Source organism: Peromyscus leucopus, chromosome 2 (assembly GCF_004664715.2).
Source record: "Peromyscus leucopus breed LL Stock chromosome 2, UCI_PerLeu_2.1, whole genome shotgun sequence".
Lineage (NCBI taxonomy): Eukaryota > Metazoa > Chordata > Mammalia > Rodentia > Cricetidae > Peromyscus > Peromyscus leucopus.
In genome coordinates this window covers 3,938,691-3,955,462 of record NC_051064.1, presented here as the reverse complement: position 1 = coordinate 3,955,462, position 16,772 = coordinate 3,938,691, and the positions used below count along the sequence as shown (strand labels likewise).

The window sequence follows — 16,772 nt, the reverse complement described above, 5'->3', positions numbered from 1 at the left end:
AGAACTAATTTGCTTCTTAATGAAATCTATACTCATCCTTTAAACAGCCCCTCCCTCAGGGCGGAGGCTTTCAGAGCTTTTTCACAAAGCACTTTGGACCCTGTCCACTTTTTTTTCTGTTATTCAGAAACATGCAACCTCTCTCTCTCTCTCTCTCTCTCTCTCTCTCTCTCTCTCTCTCTCTCTCTCTCTCTCTCCTTTTCTTTTTTTTTCTTCCTTCCTTCCTTCCTTCCTTCCTTCCTTCCTTCCTTCCTTCCTTCCTTCCTTCCTTCCTTCCTTTCTTTCTTTCTTTCTTTCTTTCTTTCTTTCTTTCTTTCTTTCTTTCAGATACTGGTCAAAGCATAGGTATGCACTCTGGCCTTTCTCTGAAGGTCTTTTCACCTACAGTGTGGCTGATTGTCCATAATATGGTTGCTGTCAAGTCACAACCAATGAGTTTACTCAGGATTGAACTTTAAATTTTGCTGAATTTGCATTTACATATATATATATATATACATATATTATATCTACACATTAAAAATGTAACCATATATACATATGCACACACACACACACACACACACACACACACACACACACACACACACACCCATAAGGGCTACATTGTTAGACGTCATGGAGAACATTTCCATTACAGAAAGTTCTGAGCAGAGCTCACCTTAACCTTTAAACAATATTTTTATATTTATTCCATTTTATGAGAAAGTCTACAGTTATTAGAGAAGTCAAACTGTTATTATAAAATGAGAATTGATATGATCAAAATGTCTGAAAATAAGATCAAGATATAAAATAAGGTGTTTCGACAAAGAAATTACAAGAAAAGACCCTGGAAATCATTTCCAATTGTTAGAAAACAAACTTGATTTGGAATAAGGTTACACAAAGATATGCAAGAGATTATGCAGAAAAAAACTCTATTAAAAATTGTGTGTAAAGATAGATCCAGTCTCTGATGGAAATGTTATCTGCAAGAGTGGAGGGTTTCTCAACTTTTTTTTTTTTTTATCACATTTGGTACAATTTCAATACAAATACTTGACAGATCTTCTGTGGAGTTGCTAATTATGAGATTTACACGAGAGATCAAGTGGCCAAGAATAGCCTAGATCTTCCTAATGTGGGGGTATTTTAGCTCACTACATACACAAAGATAGAGCTATATTAAGCATTATGTGATGTGGCACTTGAGGGCAGTGAAACAGACAAATGGAACAGAGTAAAGAGTCCGGAAACTGACTATAACTTATATGGAAATCAGATTAGTCAGGGAATTCTTTACAATTACAAGGATGTAGAGCTCTGGAGCGATAAGTTATAAGAAGCACATGCTGTTCTTGCAGATGGACAGATTTGGAGTCCTAGCACCCATGTCAGGGAGCTCACCACCACCTAAAGGTTCAGTTTCAAGATACCCAACTCTTTCTGCCGGCCTCACTGGGCACGTCACTCATATGTAAACCCACTTGCACACACACAAACAATTAAAATAAACTCTACAAAATTACTAGAATGTGACTGGATTAGTCCTGAAAAGTTTGATGATTCATAAAAATGGATCAAATATGAATCATATTGCATAGATTACTGTCTTGGAAAGAAAAATACACTAGAACTTGAAGACTGCACCCCAAAACAGGTATCTATACAACATAATACAAGAAAAGAACATTTTAATATAAAAAGCTACTATCCTAAAAGATAAATTTGGTTTCATTAATGTTAAGAGTGGCTATTTATCTCCAGACACCCTTTTTTCCAGTAAAGACTATCCTGAGTGAAATTATTTGTACACTGGTTATTAATTTATTTATACTTGAAAACAGTAAGAAGTAAGTAAATAAAATAAAAATCTAAATAATAGTAGAAGATATTCCTGAATTTTCACATACTGGAAAACTTGCTGATAATTAAACCAATGAGGAATTTTTTTACTGATTGGAAGTAAAGTTACATTAGATTGCTATAGACTGAATTATTTACTACAAATTCACACAGTGAAGCTGCTACTCTAATATGATAACATTTAGAGCTCTGTCTTTGCAGAGATACTTCAGGTTAAATGAGGTTGTAATGGTGAGGCATTAATCTACTCTGAGTGGCCACGGCAACAGCCAACCAAGAGGCACAGAAACAGCTCTCAGATTTTTTTGTTTGTTTCTAGAACTATGGAAAAAAACTTTGTTATTTAAGCTAAAAGGTTTTCAGATTTGTTGAAGCAACACTAGCCAATTATTGAAATTGAAACTGTCCATCATCTAGTTTGGCAAAGCCTGAAGCTATAGAGAAGAAGGCTACACACACACACACACACACACACACACACACACACACACACACACACACCTCACATGTGTACAAGGGGATATTGAAATAAATAATCATTAAGTCTTATTAAAATAAGTCCAAGACAATGCCAACATTATCAACATGATCATAAACGTGCTCATCTCTACACAAGAAAATACTATAATAATGGTAGGAAAACAGAAGTTCAAACAAATGTATGAACCTTAGAAATAGTATATTTACTTAAAAGTACTAATTATTTAAAATATAATGGTAATTGTACAAAATTAAAAAAGATTACCCAATACAATAAAAATAATTCTTGGATGTTTATATGAAACCAAGAACAGTGTTATTTCTTTGATGGAAAAAGCTTAAAGCAATGTCGTACATGAGAGGAAAAGCTTGTGGTGTTCATCCTAGTTCTTAACTTTGGAGACATTTATTTTGTTCTTATATTTTAAAAATTATATATATTTCCAGAACTAAATATTATATAAGATTGTTTTTAAAAATCTCTAGATAGCAAGTGTTACCTTCAGGCCTTAATTCTGAAGATAACTATCTCTGCCTCTAAAGACCATCCACATCCACTTACAAACTTAAGTTTACAGGTTTATATGTAAATTTCTTTCTGCTATGAAATTCTTTCATAGAAGGATCTTAGTTTCATAATAAAGCATTCTACTTCTGAACATGTATTCTCCGTACTTAAAGTGGAACTATCCTTTTGGCTGCCCAGAATCTTTAAGATATCAGATAAGTGCAGCTTCTGTTACTAAGAGAATATAAGAAAGAAAAAAAGTGTGGGAGATAGACTTGAGATTGTTGACAAATGCATACAGCGTTTGCAAAACTGCAAAGCAATTGATGCCTACCCTAGCAACTCAGACACACTATTAGTAGGTACATCTGAGTACCACCCAACAGTAAAGGAATAAAACTCCAGGGAGATATATTTCTATATATTTTGAAATGAGTTCCAGTATGTTATTTTAGACCATTTGTTGTTTTGGTTTTTTTGGTAACTGCAATCTATAAAATTTACATTTCTTTAATTAATTATAAAGCACCTTTTTTTTCCTTTCGTGGGACCACAGAAGATAACAACAGCCCCCAGAAATATCACTGCTTCGGCACTGTAGCTATTCCACCCATCAAAAAGAATGCAAAGCAGAATTTAGTTGAGAGTTATTTTAAAATTATCTTTAAGAGTACCATTATAAAATTCTCTTAGAAACATGTTTCTTAAAATAGAAGATTATTGCAGGGATGTTCTACTCGCATTTCAACCATCTGGTAGTAAGCTTAATGCAGGTTCTATATGTCTACATGTAAAGAAAGGATGTTATGTGACCTTATTATAAAATTAATCTGAAACCAAGGTAAACTGTCAGATCTGAGCTTTTATGTCAGGGCTAATTCTACAATAGCCCTTGGCAAACATGGTGTCTGGGCTTGTCCAATTTGACTCAGAATCACGAGGATTAATCCATTCCTTCAATAGATTTTCACGGCTTTTATCCCATGTTTCAGTTACAGTGATAGGTCCTAGGACTCCAGAAGTCAACACATCATGCAACATCAGGGCAGACACCTTTTTTATTTTTTTAATTTTAATTTTTTTGCCTTATTAACTTGTTTCATTCGCTCATTAAGCTATCTATCATTCATCATGCGTCTTTGTTTGGAATGCTGACTAGAGGTCATATATGAGGCTAAATGCTGAGCACTTAACTGCACATGAGAAAAATAGTCCTTGATTTTGATGTCACTGTTTCTTGTCTCATAAAATATAAAGGCTCTCTGCTGTAAATTTCCATCTCAAATTGTAAGTGAAAAAGAAGACTGTGAATGGAATTCTGATGTACATAACCACATGAAAACAGTTTCTCTTCGACGTGCAACCATTCTCCTCCCTTCCCACTCCATTGAGCATCAAAACTTAGTCTAGATGGGCCCCAGGAAGAACCAAGTCAATTTCTTTATACAGTCAGCTGGAAGTATTCCTCACTTTATGTTATCAGGGCCCTTGATTTTTATAAACAACTAAAGGGCCATGGAGACAGCATATGAAAATGATTTGTGTTAGGAGACAAGATGGAATGGGTTCATCTAGTATTCTGCATGTACAGCCTCCTGAGATTAAAGCCACAAGTTTACTAAGTGCACATAGTAACCATGAGCTAAAAATGGAAAAAAAAAAATCATGTTGTTATTGTATTTGCTTCCCTCCAAGGAACTCTCTGGTAAACACTTCCACCTCCAAGGAATTAATTGAAAGCAAACTCTTCTCAGTTAGAGAGACTCATCTGTTTCAAACAGCTACTGAGAAACCTGTACATTTGACATGATTGAATCTGTGACTTTCTTTAGTGTTCCTACCTGATTGGAAACCTTCTTGTCCTTAATTCATTGACTTTTTTCCCCGTAAAAAGAATCTTCAGATTTCTACCAGAAATTGCTTCTTGGGGTCATCAGGCCTTGATATTCCAGAAGCTGAAAATAAATGTTTAGTGAAATATTAATAATCTGTACCTATAGATTTCATTGTCTTACTCGTTTAAGTAAATGTCCTCCATATCTTCTAATTTATAAGAAAGGTTATAATTTATAAGTTTGAAGTAAATACACTGTAATAAGACCACAGGTTACAGTTTGAGACTTCAAGCTAAGCAAAGTGTTCCCAGAAGGCTGGGCATCCTGTATGAGTTAACAAACAAAATGAGGACAAAAGATTCAAGTTTTCTAATTATTTTTAAATTTTATTTTATTCACTTCCCTTCTCCACTGGATTTCCTCTCAGCAATCTTCATTTAGATTTTCAAAAATTAGTTTTATTAAATTTAATTATTCATAAAATAAACATAAGAACTTATTTGAAGGGTATTTCACAGACACCCTTAATGATTTTTCAAGTTGTCACATATAAAAGTATGTGTGCACATGTGTATGATTTTTATAGCAGGATGGCAGAGACTGGATAAATCAACTATTAGTAGTCAAAGCCAATGGATATTAGGGTAAGTGGAAACAAGTGGAGCATTAATGTTTTGAGGTCAACATTGCAAAAATACTAACAGCAATTTCCTGATGACTAATGGAGCAGGCTTCTTAAATTGCAGCCACACCTGTTAGACACCATCTGCCCATAAATTTCAACCTCCATGAGTAGAAAACAAGTGACATTATTTCCACCTTGTTCTACCCACATGCCATTCCCATAACAATTGTTTCTTAGTAAATTCATGTTGGTTTTGATTTGAAGTCAGTACAATTTACAAAGAATGACATATCTTATGCCATTCCTTTGCAATACTACCATTTATTAAGAGGTACTGGGCTTTTAGGTCAAAAAGAGTTTGGGATTTCTTAGTGTGAGATCAACCAGCAGCTGAATCTGAGATGAGACGTTAAATGCAAACTGTCTATGGAGGAGGTCATCCAATTAATTTAAAGAGTAGAGTAGGAAATTGGAGATAGGGCCTGGAAGAAAGCAACTAGAGCCATGGTTCTGAATGAGTTACTCCTGTAGGAACCTGTTAGTTCTTCAGAGGAGTTCTGAGACTCTGAAGAATATGACTCATGGTTATCCCAATAAATGGGTGAGAAAGCTGATATGCATATATCCCAAGTAACCACTGTAATTGGTTTAAAATCACATTAGGAAACATTAATTGCCGAGCTTCCCAGACTTACCTCAAAAGGCAATTATGGGGAACAGTATGATGCAATGAGTATGTACTGAGAGGGCAAATGCTAGGAGATGTGGGGGCCATGTCAATAGCATCAAACTGCCTTGAGATTGGCTCTTAAGCCAATGGATAACCTTACACCCCACATAAAAGTTCTTCCTTTGAAGTATTCAGATATTGATATCAGTGAAAATTTCCTCCATTGAATCAAGTGTAGAATCCCAATTCCCTGATGTTTTGGAAAGTCATCAGTATCTTTGACAGAATCATTGTGAAGAAATTGAAACAAAATTTTAATTTGACCACTCATGTTCAATATGCATTGGATAACCATGCCACCACTATGTGTGCCAGGCATTTAGCTACGTAGTGTTATTATAGTCAGTGTTTTAATTTCATCGACTGAAGACCCAATGTAAATCCATAATTACAACACCTTATTCTACAAGGCAGTCTTGGATAGTGTGTGAATTAGGAAGGGAGACTGAGTTTCTGAAAAGAAAGGGAAGTGAAATATATGTTGGCAAGAGAAATAAAAATACTCTGTACAGGACAGAAAGGAATGTTGTACATAAGATGTATAACGAGTGTTCAGAAAGGAGTGAAAAGAGAGGATGATGCAAAGATAGCACAGGATACTGAATGATTTATGCCTATGTGGCAAGGATGTTGAGATTAGCTCTCAAGATTATGGCCACCCATGGATTTTTAACTGAAATCATGAAGTTACACTAGATAAAAATTGGTTTGTATTTTATAATAACTGTGCGCTAAAGAACTGTGTGCAATTTAGAAAAGTTGCTGTTACTTTAAAAATTAATTTTGTAGTAGAATTGTTTTCAAATGTGATTGCAATCTTGTATATAAGAAAAATACCCAATAGCTCATTTCTAAAAGTCAAACAAGGTCAAACTAGAAATAAAATTGTAATTGACAGTTCCCTTCATTCATTCCCTCTCCCTTCCCACTCCCCTTTCTTTCTTGGTTTTCCCCCCTACCTCTAAGCATCCCTTCCTTCCCTCTTTCCTTTCTTTCTCCGTTTGCTTTTTGGGCAGGACCTCATGTAGCCCAGGCTGGTTCAAACATTTTAGGTAGCCAGGGATGACTGTATGCATTCCTACCTCTCATGTGCTGGGATTACAGGCATGAGCTACCACATCTGGTTTTATGTGATTTAAGCTAAGTGTTCTATCTAGTAAGCTGCCGCCATTATCTTCAACACTTCAAATCCATTATACAAACACTTCTGGCCTACAGAGTTTCAAATTTGAGATCTATTGTCATTTGAATCAATAAAATGTGAAATTTCTGTCCTCTTTCTAAATTTTTTCCTTTATCTTTTCTACCTAGAATTTTAATAATTATATCTGCTTAAATAGCTATTACTGTACTTGGGCTACTTGGGTTCTTGAGTCTCTAGGTTTATTTCTTCTGGTAATTTGCACACTTTGTTCACTATTTCTTCAAGTTTTTTTTTTATGTCTCCCTTGCTCCCTTTTCAATCTAAGAATCTCATGATACAAGTAATAGCACTTTTCATACTGTCCCAATTGTCTCTGAGATTATGAGACCCCTGGTCTATTTTTCTCTTTGGTTTTCAGTTGTGGTCAATTTTATTTTATTTTATTTTTCTCAAGTATGACTAAATGATAATGTGTAATTTATGTTTACTATTTTCACTGGGCTTTATTCTTAATAGCTTCAATTTTTGTTTACATTTTCTTTTTTCATGTATTTTAAGAACTATATATTTCAAAGATTTATCAGTAATTTATGTAGCATACTGACTATAATTCCAACCCAAGTTTACTTGGCAATGATTACATTGTTTAGGTTTTCATGACTTTCTGGTTTGGGGTATGACAAATGATTTTCACTTGTACTTTGACAGCTAACTGGAAATGGCTAGAGTCTTTGCAAACTCCAAAGTCTGCCCAGTGATATACTTCCTCCAGCAAGGCCATGCTTTTTAATCCTATCCAAACAGACACCAAATAGGGACCAAGTATTCAATGCCCAAGACTTATGGAGGACATGTCAATCCTTCAAATAGAATCCTGTCTTATCATAAGGAAAGTATCAGACAAGTTCTGGGAGTAGGCTAGAATATAACTTCTGTCCTGAAATATCCAATCAGCATTCATTCTTTAAATAAGTAAAGTCTAAGAAAATGTGACAACTGATAGGAACCTAAAGAGTTGGGAGGATTAATGCTGTGTGGTGCCCAAATGGATTGATGGGAAACCTTAACTTGGGAAATGTGGGGGTGGGTTGGGTTGTGGGGGTGGGGGTGGGGTGGGGGGGGAAGGTTGCAGGGTGGGAAGAGGGAAAGGGGGGGGGAATCTGTGGTTGGTATGTAAAGTGAATAGAAAAAAATTCTTAATAATAAAAAAAGGAACAAAAAAGAACTTGGCCAACATAAGGTACTATGATTTTTTGATTTTCATAAGTTCATAAGCTACAACTTCATATTCTTTATTTTTTATAATTACAGAGGTTAAACATCAAATAAACACTTATTCAAAATACTAACTGTATTTCCTTTTTTAAAATTGTCTTTTCTCATTTTTTACTTCATCTCTTTGTGAGGTCTGCCCAGCTAACAGGGCAAATTGATAGTTCAATAAATGAACAATTTCCAGCCTCAGATAGGCTTTCAAGCCTGGGACTGCCGTTCTGACTCACTGCTTAGCTTTCTCTCATTGCCTTTAAAGATTGTTAGAAAAAAAAAACACAAAAAACCTTTCATTCTGTCCTCACATTTCCTCTTGTCCTTGATACTTTCCGCTCTTAGATAATGAGTTACCTCAGCTCTCGTCAAAGAAAGAAAAGGAAGAAAAAGAAAACAGATGCCAGTAAATGACCCACTGTCAAATCTTATCAGCATCTGCACTGGTCTTTGAATTCCCTTTCACTGTCAGAGTTAAAAAGCTATCTACATTGTACGCAATGTACTTTCAGTTTCTTTCACCTTACCAATGACTGCACAGTTCTTTCTGCATCTTACCTATATACTTTAGAAATTAGTCTAATCAAAACTCATTTTTTCTAAATGAATAACGCCTCTCTATGTATTAAAAATGGTGCGAGCAGCATGAAGCCTTCTCTTCCTCCGCCTCCAGCAGCCTTTTCCATTTCACAGCTGCGCTTCTTGAAATGATCTGCATGCCTTGCCTCCCCATCCTCACATTCCATTTACTCTATAACGTGATTCCATCTGGCTTCCCCACCCCAGGCATTTGTACAGCGCTCTGAAATTTCATTTGTGAAGGTCACTAGGGAACTTGTGTGACCGCAGACAATAAAAAGTTCTATGCTCACACGCTGGGCTTGTTGTTTCTTAAGAAAAGGAAAGCAAGCAAAATTCTGAAATGTTACTGTGCTGTTATGCTTTCAGACCTTCATGATCACTACCTCAGCACGTTTTGCTTGATCTCCCTTAATCTGACCTCTAAATATTCTCCTCGCTTCATTCACCTTCAACGAATATGTGACTCTGAAAGATTATTCTTAATATTTAACTCTATTACAGTAATGATAGAGTCAGTAATTTTGTAGTATTTGTCAAGTGCCAGACACTAATGGGAGAGCTTTATGTTCAACATAATGGTTATTCTCCTCATAATTCTGTCTTATTGTTTTCTACACATCACAGATGAGGAAATTGAGGCTCTAAAAGGCTATATATATGAAATTTATCAAAGGTCACATGACCAGTAATTGTTGCTACCTCTTGATGGAGTTAATACTGGAAGTTTTGAATTGATAAAAAAAAAATAAAGTATGTTTTAAGCGAGTTAAATGAGTGAATTATTTCCAAAGCATCAGAATACTTCAAAAGCAAAGCAATCCTTTGTACGTCAAGTCACACAGGCAACCACATGGTTGAGTCTTACTGAGTCAATGTGTTTTATGATGATTCTGTTCCTTGAAAAGAGACATGGTTGTAGCATGCACCAGTGTCTTTGTGTATACCTTTTCATATTTACTCACTTGTCCAACACGTGTTTCCTGGGCACCTAGGACCTGTGTGGCTTTGTTGTCTTGGAGTGTGCAGTCATTAATGGGGAAGGACAGTGCTTTTCCTCAGAAGCAGACATCCCGAGTGAAAAGAGGCACAAAGCTAACTGCTGAATAAATGCCACTCACTGAGGACAGTAACACTGGAGAACAGCTGACGGGGGTCAGGGGAGGGGGGCTGAGGCCCTGTGTATATAGTTTGAATGAAAACAAAAATCTCTGTAAGGCTCAAAATAACAGCAACCATTAATTATTATTACTAGTCTTAATTGAACAGGTGACTCCAACTTCCTGGGACACATTATCATAGGGTAAACAAACCCACTCCAGTTGAGTATTATTTAAAAATTGGGGAACTCAGTGATATATTTTTGTAACTAAGGGATGGACAAGATGTTCTGAGCAAAAGAAGAGGACCTGGTGTGTGGCTTCTCCCTTTGGTGGGAGAAGTAATGGGCAAGGGGTCTGCCCTACTATGATACATGGTGTACAGTTAACTCAGTGCAGTAAAGATTTTCTGAAAAAGCACCATGGGTTTGCCAGAGCTGAGAACGGGCCACAAAGAAAACAACAATAAGAGCAACTGTTCTCAGAAGAACCAGGAATTGTGCTAAAGGTAATCATGCATTATCTTACTTTATGTTAACTATTCAGTAATCTATGAGGAAGGAATACTTGTTATTCCATTTTACAGATAAAGAAATCTGACACTTTAAAGGGTTTAAGTGATGTTTCTTGGGTCAGCCAGCAGATCAGGAAGTGTTCTGATTCACAGGGTCAGCTAACAGTGACAGGTCTTTTAATGGTTAGGTTTTTATGAATCTCAAAAAGCCAATTTGTGGAGTTGAAAATTATATGTAAATGGGTTCAAGGGACAAGGTTGTCCAGCACATGCTGACTGCATGATAAGGGCTGAGCTTATATGATGTTCTCCTCATCTAGAAGGACCCACACCAATGGAAGGATCCATGTCAGTTCTGTTGATATAGGAGGGTATGGTTCATTGAATGTAATGTTACCCCTGGGATGGTGGTCCTGGGTGCTAAAAGAAAGCAGGCTCAGCAAACCAGTAGGAGCAATCTAGCAGTCGGCATTCCTCCATCGCCTCATCAGTTCCTGCCTCCAGTCCCTGTCCTAACTTGACTACATCATGAATTACTAGTTGTCAAATAATATAAACCCGTTTCCTCTCCAAGATGATTTTGGTCATGGTGTTTTTATCACAGCGAAGGAAATCCTGACTGAGAACCCAATTTGTTACTTGCTTATTCTTATATTGAGAATTAAATCTTAGCAAAATACTATGTACGGAGAGACTTAGAGCATATGCAATGTTTTCCAGAGTTTATGATATTTTTGTTTTATATAACATTAGTCCTGAGAATTCTAGTTCCTATAAATATGTGATACAAGACAGCAGAGGCATGTTTAGGACTTTATGAAAAATTGTTGGAAATTCTAACTTAATCCCAAGATGAAGTTCACTTGAAGATTTGTTTTTTGAGCATCTAAACATTAATTCAAACAATTCACAAAATTCAGCATTTTAACACAATATAATTCAAGACACACTGCTAATGTGGCACTTTCATGTAGAAAAATGTAGAAAATTATGCATAGCCTATTTTTTTTTTTTTTTTTTTTTTTGCAATTGAATCGTTATGTTTGTAACAGATCAGAGAAGTTCCTATGTGCAGTAAAGACTCTACAACCCATAGCATACAGTGGTCTTCAATCTAAGGTGCCCAGTGTTTGTTAATATTGTGCAGTGTGACATCATGCATGGTGCACATATTGTGCACATATGTGTTCAGAGTCCAGCCTGCAGTGGTGCCCTGTGGTGACACATGGAAAAGTGCCACCAGAAATATTTGGGATTCACTGGGCCTTTGATTTGGAATTACATTTTATGTGTTGTTCATTTTAACCGCCCCCTTCCCCCCCACCCCCCCACCCCCGTGCCCACATTTGGTTATGTATCCCCTCCATCGGTTTTCCCATGGTTTAAGATCTGTGGCCTAGGGCTGTGGGATAGGCTAAGGAATCAGCATGAGGTTCTGACGTGGGACTCAGTGTCTCCTTTCCTCTTTTTTTTTTTTTTGCCATGTGATTATTAAGCTTTCTACTTCAATTACTAAAAAATGTTCTTATTATAATGGAGAGACTGTGGCACGTCCTAACTTGCTTTGACCTATGTAGAACAGACACTGGCACACTGGCACTACGAGACACTAAACTATAATTTTATTTATTTTGGTCTTAAAGCAAAATAGTTTTGATGTGCACGATTTAGAAACATCATCAGAGAAAGTATTTAAAGCCCGCTCTCTAAGAGGAAAGCAATTTTTCAGAAGATTCTCCAGCAGAAGCAAGTCCAACAATGAACACATTTAGAGAGCTTTCCAGTGGGCTTCATTTTTCTGGCTCAGATAACCCATCAGTTCTCAGTGAGCTAAAGACACACTCATAAGGCAGAAACATGCTTCCGCTGGAATTAAGTTGGCTTAAGTCTTGCTGCTGATTCTAATTAGGTAACGTTCAAACTTTCACCAAGTCAGTTTGCTGCCTACAATAGGGACAGTACTAAGACATAGCGATGTGATTAAAAAACACATAATACCCTATATGTAGTTCCAGATTATTAGAACACAATTTATAAACATTACATCATTTGCAAATTCTCTCTTGATAAGGATGAAGCTTGTTTTTCACTTCATGTTTTTCTTAGAGGTTGTTCTACATATCAAGTTCATTGTTCTTTAAAATTATTCTCAAAACCAAAAAAAAAAAAAAAAAGGAATCTCATTTCTCCGGGCAGTGGTGGCGCACGCCTTTAATCCCAGCACTCGGGAGGCAGAGCCAGGCGGATCTCTGTGAGTTCGAGGCCAGCCTGGGCTACCAAGTGAGTTCCAGGAAAAGGCGCAAAGCTAAACAGAGAAACCCTGTCTCGAAAAACAAAAAAAAAAAACAAACAAACAAAAAAAATATTCTCAATCTTTCACTGTTGACCTGCTTTTCCAGTGTCTTGTCTTAGATGGACTGAGTTCCATGTTAGTAAATATTCCATCACTTCAGCTATTACGATTCACACATTTCAGATCTTTTATTGTGAGCTCCATCAATCCTCAAAAGAACAGCTGAGGTGGCTTTGTCAGAGATTCAAGCTGATGAAAATATATCCTAAGTACATTTCAAGGAAAATGAAAACAGTGATTGGAGACAATGTCATTGTCGCTAGCTGTGTTAACATGACAGTTTACAGTTGGGAAATTTATATTTAATGATTGCTTTGAAAGGAAGTGTCGCATACATTCATGATAATAAGTCAGTTTTTCTTAAAGAATATTGTAGACTTACATTTATTTTTTATAAAAGTAATAATAGGAAGATTGTTTATTTATCAGGCACCTGAACTCTATTACAAGTTTACAGGCTAATAATCCTGAAATGCAAAGATAGCTAATATTCCAGATTCAGCAAATGGAAAATAATTCATGCGCCAGTGATTTTGGTGAAAGGTTTGCACACACAGCAAGCGATGGTGAAACAGAAAGTGATATCATGGTGTGTGAGGATCAGTCACGTAAATAATATGCAGAAAAGGCAATCAATGAACTCTTGACTATTCACACCGGGAGGCTGCACAGGGAAAGGAGTTAGGGTTCCACTCCGATACTGACACTGACCTTGGTTTGTGTGCGTCTCCCTCATCTATTACTTAGACCGCCCTATCCCCCGGTCTCCTTGATGCTGATTGAAGACAGCTGTGGGAATTTTAAACAATTAACATAATATTTGGGTGGAAAAATGCATTTATTTCCCGATTTAATGTAAAATACTTCAAAATTGATCTTGCTCTGAGTACCCGACAGAGCTCTGTAATCCTCACTTTACCACAAACTGCGCACCCCACTTTGCCTGTAAGGCTGCATCTTTCTCTGCTGACATAAAACCAGCCAAAACCTATACTTGGCATAAATACCTCAATAAAAATTCTATGGGTAAAAAAATGATAATTCCTCCTGAAATGTGGACCATTATCCTGGAAAGGATAAGTGACTAATTAATGTGGCCAGAATATGTGTTTGAAAAGACGTAAAGGTGGGAAAGGTATCTGAAGGAGGAGCGGGCAGTGAGAATGGGAGAGAACTGAGAGAGTTGGGTGAGTGGAATTGCAATGCACTATATACTTGCATGATACGGTCAAAACACAATCACAAATACAAATTAGTAAATACAAATACAACCAGTAAAAATCCCTATTTACTTCAACAGTGGGGACTCTACCAGTTCTACCCTCACTAAAACTGAAATTCCTGAGGTCAAGCTATGACGGTCTGGCAGATGGACTAGCATTTGAAAACTGAATTCTCTACAAGATGGGAATGTTAATATTCTTCTGACGTGACAGTGTAACAATAATTACCATACCCCACCTTACAACTAAAAGGGTCTTTAAACCCTTTCCTCTCCCTTATTCCCTTTATTTTCTTCTATCTTAAGTTCTCATTTAATGTCACACAGACTTATAGTTAGAACAATGTTTTTGTTTAACTTAGACAATCATATAAGTTCTAGCACAGTGAATGAAGAAAAGAACAGTCAATAAATGGATGTTTTTATAAGGACAACCTGACTTGTGCAGATGTGTAACTCTTTGAATCCTCTTTGTTATTAGCTACTTACTAATCTTCACAAGCTGGCTGTGTATCACATGTTAAAGGAAGTACCTAGAAAGTTAGGTGTGGGGTCCTATTTGGTTGATTAATGTACAGCATTCTAAAACTAAAATATCATCATTTCAGTCCTTCCTCTGGCTTATTATCCCCACAGCATGGCTTCTAATTAGCTGCAACACTAATCACCATTATAGTCCCTCCCTCTTCTCTGCTCTCTCCTTATTATAGCGAGTAGTATCTGATTGTAAAGTGAGTGATTAGGATGTGCTGCACATGAGATAAATTGGAAGGGAAAAAGATATGTAGGTTATGGTATCCACATCTGAGAGGAGTAGTCAAATTGGCAGCAACAGAACCAGTGAATCGGAGTCAATCATTAGTTGGGAAAATTTTGTAATGTATTGTCATTAATGGGCCAGCCAGAGTAATGATTATCACAGCTGATAAAGAGCAGCTGGTGCCAAATCCTTTGTTCCCACCAGGGTCTTTTTGTTAGAGTGACTGCCTTCTAGTTCATGAAACAATAAAAATTCAGTGCTCACATTTAAATGTTATCAACATAAGATATAGAAATATGTGAAGTCTATTATATTAATGCCATAATTAGACTTACAGAATAATACATTTCACCTTAAAGTCATTAGGAAGGAATAATAAAATTTGTGTGAAGTACATTTGGAATTTGAATAGTTATAAAGGGTTGAAAGCTATGTCTCATTGTTTTTCTCTCCTTGCAGAATTTTCAGCATCATCCCGTTTGTGGTCAAGAGATACTTCTGTAGAAAAGGTTCATATTCATGACCATCAGAAGAGTCAAGAAGCTGTTGTGTACCAGGAAATGCCATTTTTTTCCTTCAAACAAATTACATAATACCCAATGAGGTGAAAAAAGAAACACTGCTTTTATTACTATACTCTTATAAGAGAGTAAATGTTGAAAAATCACTTTTATTTTCCATGTAAAATGATCAAAAACTACTAAATTAGGGTCCATGTAACTAACAGAAAACAATTCACTGTGTGGTTGTACTGAAAAAAAAGCCATCTGCATTCAGATTCCATTTCCATATTCCTTTGGTAACTGGATTAATGAGTATCAATCTATTTGTTTTAATTTATAAAATAAAGTTAAAATTGATATCTCATTTTTTATCTTAAATTTATATTTGAAACAAATTGGTCTCTAAAGTATTTAATTTTTTGCTCAAGCATTGCCAATGTTCTTGACAGGTATTATTACCTATATGTTGTTTGTGGCACAGATTCCTTCCACACCAGGGCCATAAAATGACATGGTAAACCTGGACAATGGTTTAATGGAGTCATTCCTATTGACTCAAATATGACCCATTTGGCAATTGAATCTTATGAAAATCACTGGTTCTTCTCAATGTATTAATAATAGTAATAAGCTTATGTGCCATCTTAGGTAGACAGAAATGATTTCTGTACAAGTATGGATTTACATATGCTGTTCTGATATTCATATTACTTTTGTAACCTCATACTAGTCTTCCTTCCTGCATACTATCATGGAGGCTACTTTCTCCAATTTCATTTCACTGCCAAGGTTTTGAAAATGGACAGCTACATTGCTCTCTTTGGTAAACCTAGTTTCTAATTATGACCTAAAGATGATTTTGTTTTGTTTCCTGATAATCTTGAGGCTTTTATGCAGTTAATTTCCCTTTCCAACTATATGACTTCTATATGACTTCCAACTATATAGGACTAGAGTTATAACTGCGTAAGCAGAGAATTTTGGTACCTAAACATGTCTCCTATCCTACTTAGTTAGTGAATGTTTGGTAGACATTCCCTTACCTGAGAATGACTTCTTTAGCTAGAATTTTCTTTTTCATAATGTCTGTACTTTCAGATATTAGTCATTTTTATCTCAGCCTGAATTATTCAAAAGCAAGTTTTGATGATGTGGAGGAGAGAGAGAGAGAGAAATCAGGGCAGTGTCTACAGTGGAAACAGGTAACAGAAACTATTAGTTAAAAAATATTCAGGCTGCATGTGGTGGTGTATGCTTTGAATCCCAGCAGTTAGGGAGGTTGAGCCAGAGGGATCAGAAGTTCAA

The 16,772-nt window shown here is 36.1% G+C and overlaps 1 protein-coding gene across 4 annotated transcripts in view; it reads right to left on the bottom strand.

The window, feature by feature from the left end:
- The window catches only part of Pkia (cAMP-dependent protein kinase inhibitor alpha), a 70,618-nt gene that overhangs the window by 27,828 nt on the left and 26,018 nt on the right, over positions 1-16,772 (bottom strand). For 2 of the 4 annotated variants that reach the window (XM_028890414.2, XM_028890413.2), the window contains exon 2: positions 4,678-4,791. The exons of 1 other annotated variant lie outside the window; for it this stretch is intronic. Coding sequence is in view for 1 of the 3 variants with exons in the window: in XM_028890412.2 (XP_028746245.1) it covers positions 4,744-4,791 (48 nt within the window). In the remaining 2 variants the exon portion in view is untranslated. Of the gene's footprint in view, positions 1-4,677; positions 4,792-16,772 lie in introns of those variants that run through there. One more of the 4 variants, XM_028890412.2, reaches the window with a different exon arrangement.